The following is a 24871-nucleotide window of genomic DNA, read 5'->3' on the forward strand; positions in this document are numbered from 1 at the left end:
AACATGGCACATGGATACATATGTAACAAACCTGCACATTGTGCACATGTACCCTAAAACCTAAAGTGTAATAATAATAATAAAAAACACAAGAATAAAAAAGAAAAAAGTCTCTATCACTGAAATAGAAAAGTAACTATCAAATTACTCCATTTGGAAACAGATACATGCAAATTCCTCTCCCAAAAGGTGTGGTCAAATTTAAACAAAATAGGGCATCAATATTGAAGTTTTATTTTTTAATTTTATTTAATTTAAATACCATTAAAATATTGATCTCCATTACACGTGTCTGTATGTATTATTAGTGTTTATTTCCTAGATTTGTTTTAAAATTTCATTTGTTTCTGCCAATGTAGTCTTGCCCACATACCTTCTAGATATTTTCCCACTTAAAACTACACATTACTATCTCCATTTTATAGAGGGTAAACCCAGGTATAGATAAGCTGTGTTTCTGCCTAAGCAAGTAAGTAGTGAAGTCAAGATTTCAACCAGACAATTTGGTTCAAGAGTTTGGGAAGAACAAGATAATCTCTATCAAATGCATTGGCAAATTAAAATTGGTATTGCTTTTGAACATGGCCATACTGTATATTACACACTCCAAAAATATTTCCTTAGGAAAAATAAATCTACGGTATTTTTGAAGATATTTTTATAAAGCTTTTTAAGTGGTGCATGCTAATCAGCAAATCATTATAAGCTGTGAAAACAATCAAATAATTTAACCTGGTGACATACTTTGAACGGCTGGTACTAGATGAAAAACATATAGGCATCATATTGCTAATTTGAAAGTATTTCATTGTGAATAAGTCAGCTTGCTTAGGGGCTTATGAAAATACTATACAGAGGAAATCATTGAGTTCCTACTAAGATAAGCTATGAAGGTACAAATTTTTAGCCTATGACTTAAACATACATTCCTTCCATTTTGTTGGCATTGAGTAAAATGTTAACAAAGTGTCTTACTGTTGAAGACTAGATTTTTAAAATCATAATTTGAAAAACGGAATCCAATCTCTCTATCTCAAGCATACTAGCCATTTTTCCAACCTGAAACACTTTATACTCTCCTCAATGTCAAAATTCAATCTCTCTAATCCTCGAATTTTTGTTTTACATTCCCTTTCCTCTCATAAATATCCCCAGATCAATACTGCTAAGATTCACAATAAAAATGAATACAAACATGAGCACTCATCTGTATATAAAGTCTCAAGATTCTATGGTAGCAGTCAAAGGTTATATAACATGTCCTATGATCTATCTTTGTCAGTAGACTCTAAGCTACTTTATTTTTTATTATTATAATAATTATTATTTTTTTAGATGAAGTTTCACTCTTGTTGCCCAGGCTGGATTGCAATGGTGCAAACTTGGCTCACTGCAACCTCCACCTCCTTGGTTGAAGCGGTTCTCCTGTCTCAGCCTCCAGAGTAGCTGGGATTACAGGTGCACACCACCATGACCAGCTAAGTTTTTGTGTTTTTAGTAGAGACGGGTTTTCACCATGTTGGCCAGGCTGGTATTGAACTCCTAACTTCAGGTGATCTTCCCACCTAGGCCTCCCAAAGTGCTGGGGTTACAGGCATGAGCCACCATGCCCAGTCTCTAAGCTACTTTAAAACAAGAATCCAGGCTCCTATTTCCTTTAAAAATTAACCAAAGAACTGGTATAGCACTTATATGTCACAATTATGCTTAGAAGAAAACAGGTATCTTCCAAATGAACTAAAAAAATGGGAAAACTCTCCCCATGTCCTTACATACTCCCTATTTCCCTTCTCATCCAGTGCACCACTGAAATTTATAAGTGAATCACAATATTCTTTTCTACCTCCATATTGATCTTGCATCTCTTGAAATAGAACTAGAAACTTACATTCCTGAATGTTCCAACTAAACTAGGCTTGAGCCAAAACATCATACAATCTTTTTGATGATATGATTACCAAAACTTATCTAACTTAAGTTGATATTAACTTAAAGACACATTCTCATTTTGGTGATATTAAAATATGAAATAAGCATGTCTTATATTTGAAGATATATATTAGCTCTCTTTTGCAGATTAATTAGTACACATTATATAGAACATTGTTTTCCATAATGTATACACATATATGTTAAATATGTATTTAAGTTATATATTTAATAAACTATATTTACTTACATTACTATATTTAGTAAACTATAGTTAAATTATATATTATCCGTCAAGTTATATATAACCAATTAACATTATAAACAAATATGAGAATGCCTCTATCTTTTTTATTAATTACAATTTTAAAAGAAATCACTTATAGGATGTTATCCGTCTTTATAAGCAAAATGCAAATTATGTTATATGTGATATACACAATTAAGATTTTTTCTCTCAGAAATATTCCTGTAAAAATGGTAATGAGTTTTACTTTTTTAAGAATAATAAAGTTTAACCAATAAAATCACTTGTATATGAGGTACTATTATATTTTTCCAATCAAATATACCAGGCTATAAAATAAATACTTCAATAAATTGTTAGTAAATACCTTTACTTCAGAAATTCTGTGTTATTTCAGTATAAGACATGAACATTTTATTGTCTACCTCATATATTTGGATAATTTGGCACAGCTTCATGAAATATATTTTCTTGATTTAGGAAACAAATGTTCTTTACCTGGAAAACAGTTATTCTTAATATGGCAATTGTATATATTTGTAGAGCTTCATTTTTAACCTGATGCAAATTTTTGCTTGAATGTCAACCTTAAAAAATAAGTATTTTTTTAAAGCAGTTTAAGGTTTACAGAAAAATTGAGCAAAAGATACAGTATATACTTCCTATCCTCCCTCAACTATCCCCTTCCTGACTTCTCCAGCTACTAACATTTTGCATTACTGTGGTGCATTTGTTACAACTGATAACTGATATCTGTATCTTATTATTAACTACAGTCCATAGCTCGTTATTCGTGTTCACTCTTTGTGTTGTGCATTTTATGGATTTTGATAAACGTATAATGACATATATTTGCTATTATATTAGATTATATAGACATTACACATTAACATTATTAATGTTAATTAAACATCACACAGAATAGTTTCACTGTCTTAAAAATGCCCTATGCTCCACCTATTCACTGCTCTCTCTCTCCCCCAAAGTCACTCATCCTTTTATTGTCTTCATAGTTTTACCATTTCCAGACTGTTATATAGTTGGAATCATACAGTAAATAGGCTTTTCAAATTGGCTTCTCTTGCTTAGCAATATGTATTTAAGTGTCTCCAGTCTCCTTTGTGATTTGTAGCTCATTTCATCACTGAATAATATTTCTTTATATAGGTGTACCATATTTTGTTTATCCACTCACCTATTGGAAGACATCTTGTTTGCTTCCAAGTTTCGACAATTACGAAGGAAACTGTTAGGGTTCATTCACGTCAGGGTTTTTTTTTTTTTTTCTGAACGTTAAGTTTTCAACTCACTTGGGTAAATACCAAGAAACTCAATTATAGGATCATATGGTAAGTCTATTTTTAGCTTTGGAAGAAACCACTAAACTTTTCCAAAGTGTCATTTTCATTCCCAATGCCAATGAATAACCATCCTTGTCACTCCACATCCTCCCCAGCCTTTGCCACTGAAACTAAAGGTCCCCTACCCCATCCCTCACCCAACCCTTTCCCTTATTATATTACTTCCAAAAGCCTTTAGATATTTGATTCTGTGACCCCTGTTCTTTATGCCGTATTTCACCAATGATCTCTTCTATAAATGACATAGGTTTTTGTATTTTTTTTTTTTTAATTTGGCCTATAGGTATTATTTTTCTAGAAAGTAATTAAGAGGTGTCAAAGTCACCCTGAACATTAGATGACTGAGTAGCAATATCTATATATGCAAAGCTACCATTTTCATATGCATATACAAAATAAATACATATAATCTCATCAACTGTTCATAAACCTATAAATTTTAGTGGGGAAAAAAGTAATATTTCTGAAAATAGAACACCATTTACTACAAAAAGTATGTTCATTTAAGTAGTCCATGTATCTTCCACATATAGTATAGAACTCACAAAATAAGAACAAAAAAGTGATTTCTATCACAGAATGATTTATTGAATAATTCTTGAACACATACTATAGGCCAAATACTGAACAAGGTATTGGAATAAAGAAATGTGGAGATAATAAAATTACCTTCCCTGGAAAGCTGTGGTGCAATTTGTAATTTTCTTAGAAACCCCTGTGCCTGATTTTTTTAGATGTACAATATTAGTTGAGATTGTCACCCAAGCCTTAGGGGAATTCTCTTTATTGAGGCATTTTCCCCCTCAAACTGCATTTTTCAGTGTGTGTTTATTACCTAGCAACTAAACCATAAAAAACGAATGTTACATCTTAGATTGATAGGGTTTCTTGGTAGCTGTAGTATAAAATATTTTTTATGCTGAAACCCATAGAAATTTCCTCCACAACAACAAAGGATTTAAGAATTATTGTACCAGCTTTCTCACTTTAGGAAAACACATTTCAGCTTTCAGGGATTCCTGATTGATATTCTTTGAAACACCACACTAGTAAATGATAACTTACAGACTCAAATCATCTTTTTATCTGTAGAATGATAGGCCAACATAGTATAAACCTTCTTGTGACAGATCGACTACCTCCCATTTGGCATCAAATGACAGCATCATTTCAGATCATGGTGGAGCCTCAACAAATGTTGCCAGGAAGAAACACTCACTCTGGGCAATGCTTTCTATTTGGCTTCCCCTGGATATGTGGATGATCTTGCAAAACCATTTTACTTACTTCTAAGGATGAAAGCCAGTCTAAAATCTGTATTATGACTCAAAACACAGTTAACATTAACCTTGAGAAGCAGTGTGCTCAGTGGTCAAGACCGTCATCTCTGAAGCCAGATTGGCTACATTTAAGCCGTAGCTCTTCACATCTTAGCTGTGTGACCTTGGATAGCTTACTACTTAATCACTCTGTGCCTCAGTATACTCTTTTGTAAAATGGAGAAATGATAACACCTCTCTCACAGGATTGTTTTGAGATTAAAATAAGGTCACTAATGGAATATGGGCATGTTAGAGTAGAGCATATAGTAAATATTCTCTAGATGGTAGCTATTATGATGAGATATGTTTATCCTTTTGGAATGTCACAAAAGTGCATGGGATGTTGATTCTGCTTGGTGATCTTTGCATTTAGTGTATATTGACTTCCTCCACTATCTCCAACAGTGGGCCTTTGAAAAGCCTTCTGCAATCTTCAAATCCCCAGCGGTACCTTTTACTTTCATTAGGTGACCTTCCTGCCTACCATACTGAAATGACTGAGGTGCTCTAAAGATAAATCCTTTAGTGCCCTCTTTCCATTTAAAAATGCCTCTGGGCCATTGTGTTGCTACTCTTACTTTTCTATTGATGTTTAGGAAGAACACTCCCCCTTTCTTATCAAAGCTAACTACTCTGCTTATGCGCTTGATTTCATTTCTCCTCTCTTGTCTGAGTTTACCAAGTGCTTACTCTCCTGTTAGCAAGGATATAGTCTGCAATTGCCCCCTAGCTGTCTCCTCTTATTCAGAGTGACTGTTATATCCAGCATTCTGGGGAAAGTACTACTTTATGGCTGTTGTAAATCAATTAGCATGGTTATTATTTGGTATCTCTTTTCACTCTCAAAAATGTCCCAGTTTGGACAATAAGTGCATAAGGTCATTCTGTTGTAGGCTTCAAATACACCTATGTCTTCCTTTGCCTCCAAAACACTCAAATATGAAAATATATTTTCCTTTAACAATATTATCTTCTCTCTGCACTATTTCTTATCCCATTCTTTTCAGTCTTTTAAATAACTCTTCTTTTTCTTCTAACCCATAGACATTATGAAATCTGATACTCATCTTTTATTCTTTCCTTTCTCATTTCTCTTCTTTCATTTTACTAACTTCAATATTTCAATCACTTCCTGTCTGCCTGTGAAACTCCAATATATTCCTTTATTTCCAAGAACCCCACTGAACCTTAGTCCTGCATTTTCAAGTCCTAGCTGTATATCTTCCCCTGTATTTCATTTCTGTTCTTTGAGCCCACATTAGATTTTTGGTTTTTTAATGTATAATAATCAAATAGCCAGCTCCCTTGCCTCTAATGTCTTGTTTCTCTCATTTAGTCTGCCTTCGCTGCCAGAATAATTTCTCAGAAACTCAGAATTTATAAAAAATAAACATCTCCAAAACCTCATCCTGAAATTCAAGATGCTTAATAATATTACCCAAACTGATTTTCAAACGTTTCATTGTAGAATCACATCTGGTAGAAGATTTTATTCCTTGTGTTTGAACATACCTTGAACTGGTTTATTTTTAGCATAATCAAATATGTTTTGGAAAGGAGACAACTAGGAGAAGATCTTTACAGATGTGGATGATAAAATACTTGTGAATTATAAGAATTTTGTACCCAGGAAATACGTGAAATCAGGGACTTTGGACAGTTGAATGTTTTGAAAAAATGGGCACTATAATTCACAAGTTGTTGTGACAGCAGACAGAGTCCTTTGTAATGTTAAAAAATGTTAACATGCTGAGTTGTACATAAATGTTTCTGACCGGCTAGAGATGTCTAGCTGGAAAGGTTAATCATACTTCTTGATATTTATGCATAACTTTATATAGTGAATACTCTCAGCTCCTCAGCTGGCTTTCAGGATATTATAGTCTTCTTGTTTTTCATTTACCTCAGTGGCCATTTCTTCCTAGTATATGTTATTAATGTTTCCTCCCACAGTATTTACTTCTCCATTCTCTACTTTTTTTTCTCCAAATTACTGCTCTAGATAATCTCACCAAGTCCAGTGGTTTAAAGGGAACCCGCATGGCAAAGAATCAAAACTTACGGCTCTGACTTATCTCCTGATATCCAGAGCAATAGCATTAACTACTTCTCAGCATTTCCATTTGGATGTCTAAAAAGCTTCTCAAAATTAACAGATCCAAAAGATAAATCTTAATTATACTGTATTTGCCAAATAAACACACAAACCAAAAAAAACCTTCTTTGTATGGTCTTACAGTTCAGTAAATGTTGCCACCTTTTTTTCAATTTTTTCAGACCAAAGAGTCAGGATTTGTTTTTAATTCCCTTCCTTCCTACAGCTCCATATTACTTCCAGAAGAAAAATTCCTGAAAGAGCTACCTTCAATATATTAACCCAGACACCAAACAGTGCTACTATCTAGCTTAATCTACCAGTCTTTATCATCATTCTCTTCCTCATAGTAAGATTAACAGGGACTAGCTTTGGGAAAAAAAGAAATTTAATATAGTCACTACCAAGGCAATAAATACCTATGGTAAGGTTGCTGAATCCAAATATACTAGCTGGCCAGTCAATGTTGTCATAAGGATGACTGTGCCATGACGCTAAAAGTGCAGGGCAATTTCTGAGGACTGCTATTTTATCTTTTTTGAAAGATAGAAGATATTGGATTTTTTCAAATATAGAAAAGGTAGAAGATATTTTCAAATATAATGTTCCAAAACTTAGTTTGTGGATGTCAGAAGTAAATCATTATGTCAATATTTTATATTTTAATATTAATTAATATTATATGTTAATATTAATTTTTTTTACAGTATTCATTTTTATATTTTATTAGAACATGTATTTTAAAATATGACTGATGGTCCAATTAGGTAACTTTTACATATGTGTTGTCATATGAAAAAAAAATTTCATTTTTGCCCTAAGGACAAATATGATAAATTTCATAATGAATAATTGAAAAACTGCTTGAATATACTAAAAATCACTGATGTGTATACTTTAAAGTGTTGAATTTTATGGTATGTGAATTATATCTCAATAAAGTTCTTATTTAGAAAATTAATTATGAAGAATTAAAACATTCTGAGTCATTTCACTGCACTAGTGATACAAGGGACATACACTAAAAATAACATGTTCATAGGGAAAGCAACTGATCAGTGGATATTGCATGAGAAGGGGTGATAATCCAAATTATACTATTCCATTATGTGCTGTATGTGAGAAACAACATACAAATGCAACATGACTCTAGAAGAGTAGAAATCACACTCAACCACAAGTCACAGGCATTTGACAGTTAAAAGTACTTATTTCTTTTTTAGAATTGATGCATAATTGTTGTACATATTTCTGGGACACATGTCGTATTTTGATATATGCATGCAATGTGTAATGATCAAACTAGGGCAATTGAAACATTCATCTCACCAAACATTCACACTTTCTTTATGTTGCAAACATTCTAATACCCCGCCTCCAGCATTTTGACTATGCAACAAATTGTATTTTTGCTGGAGGGGGAGGTATGTTAACTATAATTGCCCGTTTACCATACTATCAAACAATAGACTTTATTTCTTCTAGGTAATGGTATCTTTGTATCTATTGACCAACCACTCTTCTTCTCCCTTTTCTCCCACCCTTCTCAGCCTGTTAACCACCAATCAACTTTCTACAAAGATCCACATTTTTAGCTTACACATATGAGTAAGAACATGTGGTATGTGTCTTTCTGTGCCAGGCTTACTTCAGTTAACGTAATAACCTCCAGTTCCATTCATGTTGCTGCAAATGACAGAGTTTTGTTCTTTTTTATGGCTAAGTTATATTCGGTTTTGTATATATAACACATTTTCTTTGTTCATTCATCTGTTGATGAACACAATAGTGATGCAATAAACATGTGGGTGCAGGTATCTTTTTGATGCACTGATTTATTTTCCTTTGGATAAATATCCAGTACCAGGATTGCTAGATCATATAAAACTTCCATTTTTAGTTTTGTAAGAAATCTCCATACTGTTTTCCATGACAGTCACTATGTACTAATGTACTAACTTACATTCCCACCAACAGTGTACAAGAGTTCTATTTTCTCCACGTCCTCACCAGCATTGGTTAGTTTTTCATCTTTTTAATATTAGCTATTCTAAAAAAGGTAAGATAATATGTCAGTGTGGTTTTGATTTGCATTTCCCTGGTGATTAGTGATATAGAGCATTTGTTCACATAACTTTTAGCTATTTGTATGTCTTCTTTTGAGAAATGAATGTTCAGATCTTTTGTCCATTTTTAATTGGATTATTTATTTTTCTGTGGTTGAGTTGTTTTCTTAAATATTCTGGTTATTAAACCATTGTTAGACAATAGTTCGCAAATATTTTCTCCCACTCTGAGTTGTCTCTTCACTTTGTTGATTATATCCTTGGCAATACATTAGCTTGATGTAATCCCATTTGTATATTTTTGTTTTTGTTGCCTGTGCTTTTGAGGTCTCACCCAAAAATCTTTGCCCAGACCAATGCCCTAAAGTGTTTCCTAAATGTTTTATTCTGGTAGTTTCATAGTTTCAAGTCTTCTATTAAGGCTTCAATAAATTTTGATTAGATTTTTATATGATAAGACATAGGGTCTAGCTTCATATACATCTACATACATTTATCCAGTTTTCCCAGCACCGTTTATCGTAGAGACTGTCTTTTCTACGATGTGTGTTTTTGGTGCCTTTGTCCAAAACAAGTTGGCTGAAAATGTGTGAATTTTTCTCTAGGTTCTCTGTTCTGTTCCATTGGTCCACTTGTCTGTTTTTATTCCAGCACCATGCTGCTTGAATTACAATGGCTTTGTAGCATATTTTGAAGTCAGGTAGCAAGATGCCTTCAGCTTTGTTCTTTTTGCTGAGGATTGCTTTGGTTATTCTGGGTATTTTGTGGTTCCATATGAATTTTATGATTGATTTTTTATTTCAGTGAAGAATCATTGGTGTTTTGATAGGATTTGGATTGAATTTGTAAGTAACTTTGAGTATTACTGTCATTTTAACTATTAATGCTCCCAATTCATAAGCGTGGATATCATTGCATTTTTGGTGTGTCCTCCTTACTTTCTTTCATCAGTGTTTTGAATATTCCTTGTAAGGATTTTTCACTTCTTTTGTTAAATTTATTTCTAGGTATTTTTTCTGTAGCTATTACAAATTGGATTACTTTCTTGAATACTTTTTCAGATTGTTAGCTGTTGGCATACGTAAATGCTGCTGATTCTGTTATGTTGATTTTGTATCCTGAAACTTTACTGAATTTGTCTATCAGTTATAACAGGGATTTTTTTTTGTTGATGGAATCTTTAGGTTTTTCTAAATATAAGATCATGCCATCTGTTAACAAGGATAATTTCAGTTCTTCCTGTCCAATCTGTATGTCCTTTATTTTTTTCTTATTCCTGAATGATCTGGTTAGGACTTTCAGTACTAAGCTGAGTAAAAGTGAGCATCTTTGTTTTGTCCCAGATCTTAGAGAGAAGGTTTCCAATTTTCCCCATATAATCTTAGCTCTGGATTTGTCATTCATGGCCTTTATTTATTTTGTTTTGTTTTTGAGTTTTTTCCTGCTATATCCAGTTGAAACTTTTTTTTTTTAATCACAAATGGATGTTGAATTTTGTCAAATGCTCTCTCAATATTTAGTGAAACGATTATATGGTTTTTGTCCTTGATTCCGTTTATGTGAAATGTTGTAATTATTGATTTGCATTTGTTGAAACATTCTTGCATCCTTGGGATGAATCCACTTGATTATGGTGAATGTGTTGTTCAATTCAATATGTTGTTGAATTCAGTTTTCTAGCATTTTGTTGGGATGTTTGCATCTATGTTCATCAGGGACACTGGCCTGTAGCTCTCTTTCTTTGTTTTATCCATGGCTGATTTTGGTATCAGGGTGATGCTAGCTTCACAGAATGACTTTAAAAATAGTGCCTCCTCTTTAATTTTTAAATAATAGTGTGAGTAGAAATAGTATTCATTCTTTTTAAAATATTTGGTAGATTTCAGCTGTGAAGCCATCAGATTCTGAGCTTTTCTTTGATAGGAAAGTTTATTACTGCTTTGATCTCATTACTCATTATTGGTCTGTTCATGTTTTCTTAAGGGGCTATTTTACTATTTAAACAAACACAGTGAAGTCCTTATTTTTGAAAAAAAAAAAACCCACAAATTAAATAAAAAGCTACAAAATACAAGGTATTTAGTAGCAGAACTTATCACCAAGATAACAAACGGCATGTCATTGGTATGAAACTAATAATGTCACCATACAAAATTATACTGACTAAAATGTTGAATGAGATGCAGTATGACAAGTTGAAAAGTTGTTTCTCAAATAGTATAATAAGTCAACATATTCATTACGTATTATGTGATGCTGAAGAAAATTTGGGTAATAAACTGAAAATTAACAGCTTGTCTATCCTGGTTGATGATTTAACATATTTCACCAATAAATGCCATGTCAAACGTCACCATTTACAATGTTACTATTGCTTCTTTTAAAAAAGTTATCTTTCAAATTTATTAAGAATATTATATGTCTAGCTATAAAATTTTTAATATATTTGTACTACTTGGTGTTCTATGAGCCTCCTGAATCTGAAGTATACTATCATTAATTTTAGATAACCATCATTCTACTCCCTGTTTTTATGAGTTCACCTTTTTGTTAAATTCCACATGCTCTACGGTTTGAATGTACGCGGCACTCTAAAATCCATATTTTGGAACTTAAACCCTAAGATGATAGTATCAAGATATAAGACATTTGGGAAAGTGACTTATTGGAGTCTAGGTCTTGCCAAAAGACTCAAATAAATAAAATCTGAATGAAAGAGGAGACATTACAACTGATATCACAGAATCAGTAATCAGTAAGAAGATTAAATCAGTATAAACTAAGAGTAACAATTTTCAGCATACAGAACTTTCACCTTTTTGGTTAAATTTATGTCTATCTTAGTCCATTTTATTTTGCTTTAAAGAAATACCTGAGGCTGAGTAATTTATAAAGAAAAGAGATTTATTTGGCTAATGATTCTACAGGCTATACAAACAGCATGGCATCAGGATTTGCTTCTGGTGAAGGCTTCAAGCTGCAAGGTTTCTGCTGAGAAATTGGCAGAAAGCATTCTGGAGTTTCCTTTATATATGATAAATCTCTTTTCTTGATGCTTCAAAAATTCTATCTTTGGTCTTTAATTTTTGACAATTTGATTATAGTGTGTCTCAGAGAAGATATATTTGGCTTTACTTTGTTTATAAATATTTGTGTTTAATATATTTAGATGTCCATATCTCTTCTCAGATTTGGACAATTTTCAGCCATTATTTCATTAAGTAAGCTTTCTGCATTTTTTTAATTCTTCCTTTTTTCTTGTTCCCAGTATGTGTATACTGGGGCATATGATGATGTTCCATATATCCCATAGACTTTCTTCACTCTTTCACATTCTTTTCCCTTTCTGTTATTTTTGTTTGTTACATTTTTTTCTTTCTCTGACTAATTTAAAGTGGTCTGTCTTTAACTTCACAGACTCTTTGTTCTGATGATTGATGTTTTCTATTGCATTTTATATCATTCATTTATTCTTTAGCTCCAGAATTTCTGTTTGATTCTTTTTTTATCTCTTTTGTTGACCTTATTTTTTCCATGTATTGTTTTCCTGATATAGTTGAATTGTCTATCTGCACTCTCCTGCAGCTCTCTGTACTTCATTTAAAAATCTTTTGAATTTTTTGTCCAGCAATTTGCAGATACTCATTTCTGTCGGTCAATTACTAGAAAATTATTGTCCTCCTTTAGTGGTGTCATAGTTCCTTGATTTTTATGCTTTTTTGTTGCTTACATTGATGTCTGAACATTTGATGTAACAGTAACCTCCTCCACATTTAATGGACAAGTTTCATCTGCTTATGAGTGGAAGTGAGGGTGCCGACTGAATGGGATGCAGCAGTTCTTGCTTCAGTAATGGCACAATAGTGCACTTTTTGTTAAGCTTCATCAGTGTCAACAAAAATTTGCAGATGTCCTCAGTGGCCAAGGCTATGAATATCTGCAGCAGCATCTAGAGTTGCTGGTGTCCTGCTTATTTTGTTTCTTCCACAAGGGAAGTTGTGGCCAAGGGGATCCCGTTTGGTGCTGGGTCTGGTTTTCAGACACACTTGCAATGGTGTTGTTACTGGTGTCTGATGTTTGATCTCTGTGGAGTGGCCACAGAACCAGGGTCTGAAGTGTGAATGCACATGGAGAAACTTCAGCTCTAGGGCTCAGGCCTGTGGTGGCACTAATTCTTAAGATGCAGGCACTCCCACTGTGTCACTGGTAATGGTGTGCAAGGTGGGGTTGCTTGTGGAACAGCTAGGCAGCTGGGTTTGAAACTGTGGGCACAAGCATATGTACAATGTCTCCAGGGTCTAGAGTACAGGAGTTCCCACTGCAGCCATGGCTCCAGTGTCCTAGACACAGATTGACTCTCAATGGCTGCAGAGTCAGGAACTGGAGGCACAGGCATATGCAGAGTGACCTCAGAATTGGGGTCTGGGGCTTGGGCACATGTAAAGAGACAGGAGCTCCAGGTATCGGAGTGCAGGCTAGTACACTCTGGCAGTAGCTGTGATGTCTGAGGCAAAGGCACTCATAGAGTGGCTACAGAGCTGGGGTCTGGGGTATGTGTTTGCAGATCCACCATGGCTTCAGAATTCAGAGTGTGCATTGGGAGAGGAGGTGCAGCCCTAGTCTCTGGATGGTGAAATAGCAGCTCATTTCTGTTGGGTGGTGCAGCAGCATCTTCATTTTTAGGGGGCCTACGCTGGTGATGATTATTGGTTACCTCAGTTCCTAAGGTTCCCAGTATCCTCTGCAGAGCACTACACTGGAGTAAAGCTCTGTTGTCAAAGCTGTGGGGAGTCTGTGGCTTCCATAGCGGCTGTCGAGACCCTTAGTGGCAATGACTGCTGGGATCCTCTGCACAACAGTTTACTAAGGACTGTGGTGGCAGCTGCCAGGTGGCTGCTATGGATAGCCCCTACCCTTCTTTATTTCTATCTGTCACTAGACATCTGAGGTATGCTTATCTTCCCAGTGATCCTTTTAATTTGGCCATTGTCCATTTTTTGCTCCATTGTGTTGCTGAAGATTCTTAATTGGACTTTTGAGCCTTCCTGGGGCTAATTCTGTTCTTGGATAGCTTTCTTTTTTTTTTTCTAGGAAGATGAAGGCTAATGTCTTCTAGTCTGCCATCATTCTCCCCTGTTTCATTTCTCTTTTTCCTCCTTAAACATATTACACATATCTCATATCTTTTGAAATTTTCCCACAGTTCTTGGGTGTTGTACTCAGTTTCTATTTATTCTATTTTTTGTCTCTTGGCATTTCAGCTTGGGAAGTTCCTGTTGACTTGCTGTCATGCTCACTGATGCTCTCCTTGACTATGTCCAGTCTACTGATGAGCTCACCAAACACATTCTCTATTTCTGTTATAATGTGTCTTATTTTTAGCATTTTCTTTTGAATCTTTCTTTTTTTTTTAGTTTCCATATCTCTGCTTACATTATCCTTCTGTTCTTGAAGGTTATCCACTTACTCGACTAGAGACTTTAACATATTGATAAGTTATTTTAAATTTGTTGTCCAATAATTCCAAGATATGTTGTATCTGAGTCTCATTCTGATACTTTCTTTGTCTCTTCAGACTGTATTTTTCTCTTGCCTTTAAGTATGCTTAATTTTTTTTGCTGAAAGCCAAACATGATATATCCGATAATAAAAATTAAGGTAAGTAGTGTGAGGTTTTATGTTAATTTATCTAGGAGTTGGCCTGTATTTATGGTTTTCTGTAGCTACAGGAGGTAGATGCTCAATATTCCTCTAGTCTTTTTTTTTTTTTTTGTCTCATTTGTTAACTTTTATTTCCTTAAGTACTTCCCTTCAGAGACTCTAAATCTTGCAGCAATTTCAGCCATAATCCATTGTTCTATTGGAGCCCTGTTGGTGTAGTACTAAATTGAGAGAGTGAGGAAGTCTTCCAAAATCTTATGATAAAATCTCCGTCCTTTGTTTTGGGATCAGGACCTTCACAAGTTTGTCTCAACTTCCACCTCTTTAGTGAGACAGAAAAGCCAGAAGGAGCTGGAGTGAGAGAAATGCCCTTCCCCCACGTGGGATGTTTCCAGTAAAGTCTTTTCCCTGGAGAGGTAGGCTTTTGTTAAGTAGAATGCTCTGGGAATATTTTACAATGGTTATTTTTCCTCTCTGCTAGCCGTAGAGAGGAGGAGGTAATTCTTGGATCTTTGTCACAAGAGCCTTGTGGGTTTCCTGGATAAAAAATATACAAAATTGTGGGATACTCACAAAACTGTGGTCCTGTGAGTTTCTCACTCTTACTCTAGTTCAGTATCAAACCCCAGCAGTTCATTAAAATTACTGTCTAACTGATCCTACCAGTTTATATCTTCAGTGGTGTCTTCTCCCGGTAAGGGAATCTTGGCTACGATTCTTCGAATTTGACGCTTACCATATTCCAGAGTTGTTGTTTGACTTGCAACCTAGTTCTCTTGCTCTCGGCCCAAGAAAAGTCATTGATTTTCAGATTGTTTAGCTTTCCCTCGTTGTAAGGATGGGAATGATTATTTCCAAGATCTTTATAAGTTGGAGCTAGAACAGATAGTCCATCATATTTTAAAGTAGGACTTTAGTATATAACCCTTACAAATTCAATCAATTCTAAATTAGTTATGGTTTTTGTGATAAATATGGGTTAGTCATTATCAAAGTCTTTTTAAGATACCAATTGAAATAATTATGAGTTTTTTCTTTAATGTTTTTATTATGGATTACATTTATTTTTTATGTTAGTCATCTATGAACACTTGGTATGAGCCCTATATGATTATGATATATTCTGTTAAATGTTGGTGCAGTTGTCTAATACTTTCTTTGGAATTATTTTTGTATATTCATTAAAAAATGGGTCTATGGTGGCCAGGCGCAGTGGCTCATGCCTGTAATCCCAGCACCTTGGGAGGCCGAGGCGGGTGGATCACAAGATCAGGAGTTCGAGACCAGCCTGGCCAATATGGTGAAACCCTGTCTCTACTAATAATACAAAAATTAGCCAGGTGTGGTGGTGCACATCTGTAGTTCCAGCTACTCAGGAGGCTGAGACAGGAGAATCACTTGAACCTGGGAGGCAGAGGTTGCAGTGAGTTGAGATCCAAGATCACGCCATTGCACTCCAGCCTGGGCAACAGAGTGAGACTTCATCTCAAAAAAAAAAAAAAAGAAAGAAAGAAATAAAATGGGCCCATGACTTTCTCTTTTTATATCGTTCCTACCCCTAGTTTTAGAAACAAGTTTGCAATAATCTTATGAGATGTGCTTGGTAACCTTGAGTTCTCTAAAAATTTCTAGAATTATTGTACAGTTAGGACATTAATTTTTCCTTGCAAGTTCGGTAGAACTTGCAATAAGATTATTCTGACTACAGAGCTAACCTTTTAATACTAAGTTAATTATAAGTGAATTGGCCCAGCAATTATAGCCCTAACACTCTCCCTCCTATCACTCCTGTGAACCTTATCTTCAGCAAATTTCTTAATTGCTTCCAGGAGTCAGTTTGAGAATACCACAAAATTCTTGCACATTTATACCTAATGGGGATATTCCAAATAAAAATGAAATAAAGTGCCTGGTTAAGGCTGCTTCATAAGAATTGCGAAAGTCATATACGTTCCTAATTGCCTGAGAACCCATGCTAATTTTGTAGAACAAAGAGAGTGGAAAAAATGAATTAGAAGGATCATAAATGACCTGTAAGCTATTGTGATGTTCTTTCATATATATTATTGAAATTAATCTTTAAAGTAAACTTTTGTGGTAGAAATTATTAGCCACATTTTTACATGTCAGAAAAGTTAAGATATATACAAATCAACAATTTTGCCAAGTTTATATAACCAGTAATGTATACAGCTGGAATTTACTGCTCTCTCAGTCTAAAGTCCATATTCAATGTCCATAGTTTTCTATGCTAGTAGGTAAAGTATAATTAGGACAACTCATAATTGTCCTATTTTTGCATCTCAAAATTCTGTTTCAAATATAAAATGTCTGCACAGATTATTTACAAACCTTCCTTAATAACTCCGGAAGAAATAATTTTGCTCTGTTCTATGTTAATATAGAATAGCACTGTTTGATATAACAGTCATCTGTACCTCCTACTGGCTGTGTGACTTGGGACAACTTCCTAATTTTTATTGTTCCCAAAGGCAAAATAGGAATAATAATATGAATATTTATCCAAAGCCTTCTTGTGAGATTAGATTAAAAAACCTATGTAAAGTATCTAATATAGTGCCTACCTGTACAGAACATCATTCAGTAATTGTTAGGCATTATTACAATTAATAAAAATGTATTTCAGCTACTAGACAAAGCTTCTATTCACTGTGTGTGGATTATGTACATATATATACATGTGTATATATGTAAAACACTTAAATATAGGTTAATTATTGTTCTGTTTTGCACCCTAAGTGCAGATCACACTATTTGGCAGATGGTAGGTAACCAGCATAAACGTGGGTTGCATAAATGCATGAACAAAGCTGATTATTCATGTAATGTAATAAAGTTAACAGAATGGTTTTATTCAGGAATACTAAAGTTGTCCTTAATTCTTAAAAAAGGATAGATTTTTATAGTGTAGATCATTCCTCCGAGTGGCTGCAACCCTATTAATTTTAAATCCTATGTTCAATTGTCACTTTCCCTACTCAAAGCATAGATTAGGAAGACTTCCAACATCAGAACTTTTAGTGGAAATTTCAGAATTTATTATTACTAATGTAAGCTTTAAGGATTCCATGCACACATTGAGAGAAAGCCTAATGAGAGGTGATTTATAAGACTGCTATCTCATTAAAGGACTATTGGAAAAATGGAATTGGAACACCCTCTTTAAAATGCAATATAATAAATACAAATGGCCAAAATCTTTGCTATTACATTTTACCTTTCTGGTAGTCAGCTAAAGCACAACATACTGTTAAGAGGCAGTGGCTTTTGGTCACTGTTATATGCTATGGTACTCTTTAAAGTCAGTAAGTTATTAACATTTCAGCAAGCATTCTCATGAGTTTTGTTTTTAATAGATAATGAAGCAGTTTCAGAACAGGAAACGTTTTTTTGTGTGTGTATGAAACAAAACATAGTAAAAATAAATAGCTCTGTAAAAGCTTGAAACATTTTTGTTTTAAACATGTGGTAGGCTTCCCATGTTTGGAAGTAACATTGTCTTCAGCAAGATAAACATTAGTGAAACATTATATGGTAACCAAAGAACTTGATACTAAAGATAAGTTTTCATTTTTTAAAAGAATACAGAAATTTCAGAAGTCTTTGTGCAAATCCATTCATTATCAAAACAGTGTTTTAATCATGAAATTCTAAAAAAAAACACTCATGAAAAATTCAAAAATTTCAGAGATTATAGAATTTTTGATATTTTTCTAGGGATTTCTCTTAGTTTTTTCTATGATAGCATCATCAATGCTCATGGGTTGATAAACTTGGAGAAAGCCAAATACTTCAAAGAATTCCCATCTACTAGGAAGGGCAAATGATTGATTGAGTGGGTAAGTGATTGATGAAGCATCTAAATTCTTCTTATTCTGTGATAGGCCCTATTTTTCAGTCTTCATGCAAATCATATAAGGTATCCCATTATTGTCCCATTTCACAGATGGAAAAATGGAGACAAAAAATGCCCCAAGGGCACACGACAAGAAATTGTCAGATGGAGTTTGAACTCAGACATTAAGCTGCCTTCAACTGCTCTATTTACAGAATATTTTCATATTCATTTCTCCAACATATTTTAGAGCTACTACAAATGGACATATGTGACTGCTTTATGGGTACATTGTTTGACTAGACTATAATTCTACAATTATGTTACTGCTTTTAAGAACAATGATACAAATCCCTCCTTTCCTAACCACATTCCAAGTCCCTTACAATTCATCCACTATCTTGGGAAAGTGTATAATCACCTTCTACAGTTGGGCGATTCACAGTATATACATTTGAACCCATATTTCCAATAAGGTAGACAGTTCCTTTCTAAGAAGTGTTTGCACAATATCCTTTGAAAGATTAATATAAGCCTGTTTAGGATGAAACCAAATTGCATATTTACAATAACTCCAATTTTACCTCGAATGCAACAGCGTGATTGCCTAGAGCTATGTAATGAGCTTACCTGTCATATGAATGAGTTGATGTGAATGGCTTCATCAGTTTCTAGGCTTCGTTATGAAAAGATTCTTCTAAAACGCTTCACATTCAGCTCTTGTGTCTGAAAGCATGGGTTGATGTTATTCTCACTGAATAATCAGATGTTGGTTTGTCTCAGTTGATCTGGAAATATCCTGTATCAACTTCCTGTGTTCTACTAATACTTTCAATTGGCTCTCCAACTTTTACATTACAATTCGGAATTGAATTTCAACAACATGTGTTATAATCTCACCACACAACATCTATTCTTAGGTGATTATAAATGCCACTCTTCATTTTACTTTCTTCATGAACAACAATCCTTGAATATATGCCTTAAAATATTTAAATTTGCAGCTTTTGGAGACATGAAAGCCTCTGCAAATGAGCTGTATTTTCTTTTCTTTTCATTTTTTTGAGATCAGATCTCTCTCTGTTGCCCACGCTGGAGTGCAGTCATGCCATCTCGGCTCACTGCCACCTGGACTTCCTGGGCTCCAGCAATGCTCCTGCCTCAGCCTCCCGAGTTGCTGGGACTACAGGTGTATGCCACCACACCTGGCTAAATTTTTTTTTTCTTTATAGAGATGGGGTTTCCCCATGTTGCCCAGGCCCAGCCATGTTCTCTTTACCAACATAATATTCTCATGATAGAACTTCAAAACAGTGATGATGGCTTTTAAGATGGTTCTACAGCTTTATCAAATCAACTAAGTGGTATTTGTTTCAGTCTAAATATGTCAGGTCCACTCTTAAGCTATCTGGTCTGTTTGTATGAAGATAAAACTTTTGCCAGCATCTGACCTAATATATCCAATATAGACTCTTTAAAATCAGCCATTTAGTTGAAAAATGATACCAGCTCAAATTTACAGGTTATGGTCGCATTTCATTCTTCACCAGAAGAATTCAAGACTAGGTTTACATGTATATTTCCCTTTCTTTCCAGCTCTTCTTTAATGGAAAATATATAATGTTGGATCCACAGAATTCAGAAGCACCTCTTAACATCCTATTGTTTTGATATTTTTAGATTTTGGTCATATGACTACCAGTGTAATACAAGTAGTGTTTTAAAATAAAGCAATATTCTTTCTCATTGTTAAATTTTAGGTAAAGGCCTACAAATGAAACCAAATCAAACATTACACTTGGATAAAGTAATAACTCAAATAACTTTCTGTCTAAAAGTTGGTTCTCACTTTTCATGAACATCTTCTGAAAAATGATTAGAACTTTAAATCCCCCTTAAACTGTAATATTCACTTGTGTCATTTCTGTACATAAAATGCTATGATACCTGTTCAGCTGATAATATCATTACAAATGTCAAAGCATTTGCTATATTAGAGAAGAACCATAAAAGGGAATGAGATATGCAAGAGTCACTTAAAATAAGATAAAAAATGAGGATATTTGAAAGAATAAATAGTAAGTACTAGACACATCAATATTTCATTTTAAACATTTTAAAATTACTGTTTCATGACTGAAATTTAAGAGAGAAATATCTACATAATTAATCTACAAAAGTGCTGATTGATTATAATTATAATCAAAGGGTTTTTAAAATAAACCAATAAATTCCAGAAATAGAGTTTATGAATTCTCATAAAGTCTTCAAAACAACTCTAAAGTTTAACACCTTCAGTAATATAATAGAAAAAACATATACATTGCTTATTGACATGCTTTATAGAAAATAAAGTTTAGAATTAAAAATAATTCTTCCTATCATCAGGAAAATGGCTTGATTCTTAAACCATAACATTAAATATAAATTATAAAATACACCATAATGCTTTGTTTCAGCTTATTTAAATTGCATTGTATGAAAGTACACTGCAGAAGAACACTATTTACTGTGAAGCTGTGAGGCCCTGTAAACACAAGATGTTGGAGCGTATTTTTGAGGCATTGCAGGAGCATTTTAACTGTATGTTCTTCCCTATTGGCCAGTTTCAGTGCCAAATGGATACATATACGTGTATCATTTTGAATGCTTCAGTAACTGTACTGAATCATCCATCTTCTACCAGTTTTTAAAACTCTGTGTGTGTGTTGATAAAGACAGGAAATTTAGAAAAAAAAATTGCATGTTTGTGCTGTCACAGGGTTTCTTAAACTACAAAGTCAAAATGTTGTGAAATATATTTTGAATTTTGAATTGTAATGAGTTTTAATAAATGAAGATAAAAATAGTACAGCATTTTTATACTATAGTATAGATCTATTGACATTAAATATAGCAGTATATTCTTCTCATGGTCCTTGGGGACCATTGCACAGTATTGCTATATATCAGAAATTTTAAAAAGCCTGATGGTGAGGAAAGTAGAAACATAAATTGTGTCAACTAGCTGATGAAATAAGTGGCTGATTTGTCATTTTCCAATTGTCACAACCCTCAAGAACCTAGAAGTAAATCACAATGCTTTATTCCGTATATGAATGCATGTGTAACTCAATCGATCATCAAGACAAGTTCAAAACAAATTAATGTCATATTGAAAGCAATCAGGTACCACACAACTAATTTGTTGTTTTAAAATTTATTATGAGCAGGAAATATGCACATTTTTCTAATCATCATGCTTAAATATATCAATCTTTTCTTAGAATATTAACCAAATTGAGAAATTTTCATTAAATAAAATCACTATTCTCCTTAGGGAATCAAGAGCCACAAAAAATTATACTACTGTATTCAATATTGCTAAAAATTTTAATTTCCAGGGTAATTTTCTATTTATTATCTTTCTCACTAAAGTTTTAGAGTTTTAGAGATGATGAATAAAAAAAACTATTATCAATGTTAATCTCAAATCTATATATCTAAGAATATATCATATAGGGTGTATTTTTTCCTTAAAAATGGGGTCTAGCTAAGACAATATTCAATTCTCTTGCATTCTTTTTTGGAAGAGAGAACTCATGACAGGATTACATCTTATTCAGACATGAAATTGGTATATATAATTGACTACAAAATATAATACATTTTATTTAAAAATTTAGTACAAGTAAATTTGTATTCCTCATTTCACGTCAATTCCTTCTGATAATTAAGCAAATTCTAAATCAGCTGTAATTTTAGTTCCTAGATAGGAATATCTAAAATATTTTTGTAAATATCTTGTTTTTTAAGTATGTATAAGGCAATACAAACAGGAATTTGATGATGTCTGTATCAATGTCTTATGAAGGAAAGATATAAGACAATCTGATAACTAGTTTATTTTTCATTTTCTGTATGCTTTCCTTTTGTTAGACACTTCATTGTCCCTCTACTTTAAAAAATATAAAATCATTTCTTAGTATTTTTTCCAATTGCTTTCAAGAGAAGAAAATTAGAATGTCAGTTTTTCTGGGAGGTAACCTTGAAATAGAAGAGATGCCCTCTCAAAATTCTGTATTTATTAAACTAAACGTCAATAATTGTTTTAAAACTGCTTTTCAATGCACAGTATTTTGATTTCCTAAAATAGATCATTGCCTAATTTTTTTGTCCCTAGCAATATCAATGGAAGTTTAGGAGTAAAGGAGATTGAAGCAGCACATGTTTGTTTAAATCACTCTGCCTCCTTAGAAGAGATCATATTCTGGAGATAATCATGACATAAATGGAAAGTTCAAGGGTTATTAAATCCAATTTAATTAAAAATGCATGTTGTGTCTCCTGGACAAATTACCTAATGTCTCTGATCTAATCTACAAAGAGTAAAACAATAATTACCTAACTAGTTATTGAAGTATGTGATTAGAGAAGTGGGCTTTTTGACCTGAAAATGAGTGCTATAAACTAAATTTTTATATCCCCCCCAAAATTCGTATGTTGAAGCTCTAACCCCCAGTGTGATGGTGCTTGAAGTTGGGGCCCTTGGGAAGTAATTAGGTTTAGATGAGATTATGAGGGTGGGGCCCCCATGATGAAATTATTGTAGTTATTAGAAGAGAAGAGGCCAGAGCTCTTTCTCCAACATGCAAACCAGAGAGCAGATCCTCACCAATAATTTATTCTGCCCCACCCTAATCTTAGACTTCCTAGCCTCCAGAACTTGAGACACAAATGACTGTTGTTTAGCCACCCAGTCCATGGTATTTTGTTATAGCAACCCGAATTTACTAAAGAGGTAATGTTTGGAAAGAATGAAAGATGTAGGATGCTCCTATTCTTGAATTTTATGTTCAAGTGGAAGAAGTATGTATGTCATATTACATTGGAGAAGTTAATGAGGCTACACTGAAAATGCTCTAAAAAGAACCATGGTATCCCATATTCTAGATCACTTATGCAAATGGAAGGAACCTACTCTCTATTAATGATTTTATTTCACCTTAACTATTTGTAGGAAATTCTCCACATCTTAAACAGAGTGAACTGCCTTCATTCTTTTCCATACGTAATTCAACCACAGAGTGTTACCTTTTAACTTTTTGGTTTTGGGCTGCGTGCCTTGGAAATAGAACTGGGGTCTTAACGAGATCAAATGTATTGTAAATAAACAGTTCATGGGTATGTATGCAGTTTAACATGGTGAAACAAGTTGGCACAGAACAAGATTTCAAAAATAAACATTTGGCAATGATGAGTATTATTAAAGAAGAGAGCTTCTTTGTTTGGTTGCTTAGTTGACTGTTTGCTTTTATACTACAGTGTAATTCAGCTGTTTAAAAAAATGACCAATCTTAACTGAAATCAGCGTTTTATAAGAACCAAAACTAGTTTGTATTTTATATTACACCTTCTACAGCCTAGAGTTGTCATGATAAAGTTAGCACATGAGAAAAAAACAAGAAATGTTTTAAAAAGCTTAAACTCTAGGAGAGGTAAATTCCCAAAATATTATGTGTGATTGAAATACTTCTTATACAAAAATATATATATATGCATATGAAAATACATAACAGGATCTGATAATAATGCCTAAATAAAGTCAAGTCTTAGATAGCAATCAAAATCCTGGTAAAAATGAATGGGTGCTACATTTGAGCTAATATTATCAGTAAGGGAAAAGCTTCTGGTCATGGGGCATGTGATTCAGTAACATGAATGGCAATCATAGGTATCATCTTCACACGTATTGCCCTTTCTTTTCTACTTTCATCTATGTGTATATGTTTCAATGGAATCTCAGGGTTATTTTGAACCACTTCCTTCTATACCTGTTTAGAATGTTAAGTTCTGAAAGTGAAAAAGTAGTAAAAATTTAGATTATAATTACGAGATTATGCTAAGTATTCCAAGTTATCCACTGCTATGGGTTACTATTTCTTGATAATGAGAAGGTGATGATGAGGAATGATGTGGAGAGATAATCCTAACCATTCAACAAACTGTTCCTACTGTTTAATCAACAACTAAGTTGCCAAGAAAGTTTTTGAGAGGGCTAGTGGAATTTAATCATTTATCCTGGGCATGTGAATCTTAAATATATCATAATAATTTTTAAAAACTTTTTGTAGAGAGGGGTGTATGGGTATTATCTCTATTAAACAAGACAAAGAAAACAAAACAAATTGTGGAATTTCCTATAACGAGAGTTCAACATTTAGGAAATAATGACAATGGGTTAGGATTAAATCTTGGAAAATATAAGGGGTAGAGCCCAGGTCATAAACCCTGATTAATCATGAAAATCTTTGTAAACATTTTAAGTTGGGCAACTATGCCTACAAATTAATAT

At 33.5% G+C, this 24871-nt stretch overlaps 1 protein-coding gene across 1 annotated transcript in view; it reads right to left on the reverse strand.

Moving 5' to 3' along the window:
- Window positions 1-24871, reverse strand: part of CCSER1 (coiled-coil serine rich protein 1) — a 1484089-nt gene that overhangs the window by 8406 nt on the left and 1450812 nt on the right. The window contains exon 12 of the mRNA XM_055296996.2: window positions 19168-19263. Within this exon, the coding sequence (XP_055152971.2) occupies window positions 19251-19263 (13 nt within the window). The 3' untranslated portion in view covers window positions 19168-19250. The remainder of the gene's footprint in view (window positions 1-19167; window positions 19264-24871) is intronic.

This window comes from Symphalangus syndactylus, chromosome 10 (assembly GCF_028878055.3).
Source record: "Symphalangus syndactylus isolate Jambi chromosome 10, NHGRI_mSymSyn1-v2.1_pri, whole genome shotgun sequence".
In the NCBI taxonomy this organism is placed as follows: Eukaryota; Metazoa; Chordata; class Mammalia; order Primates; family Hylobatidae; genus Symphalangus; species Symphalangus syndactylus.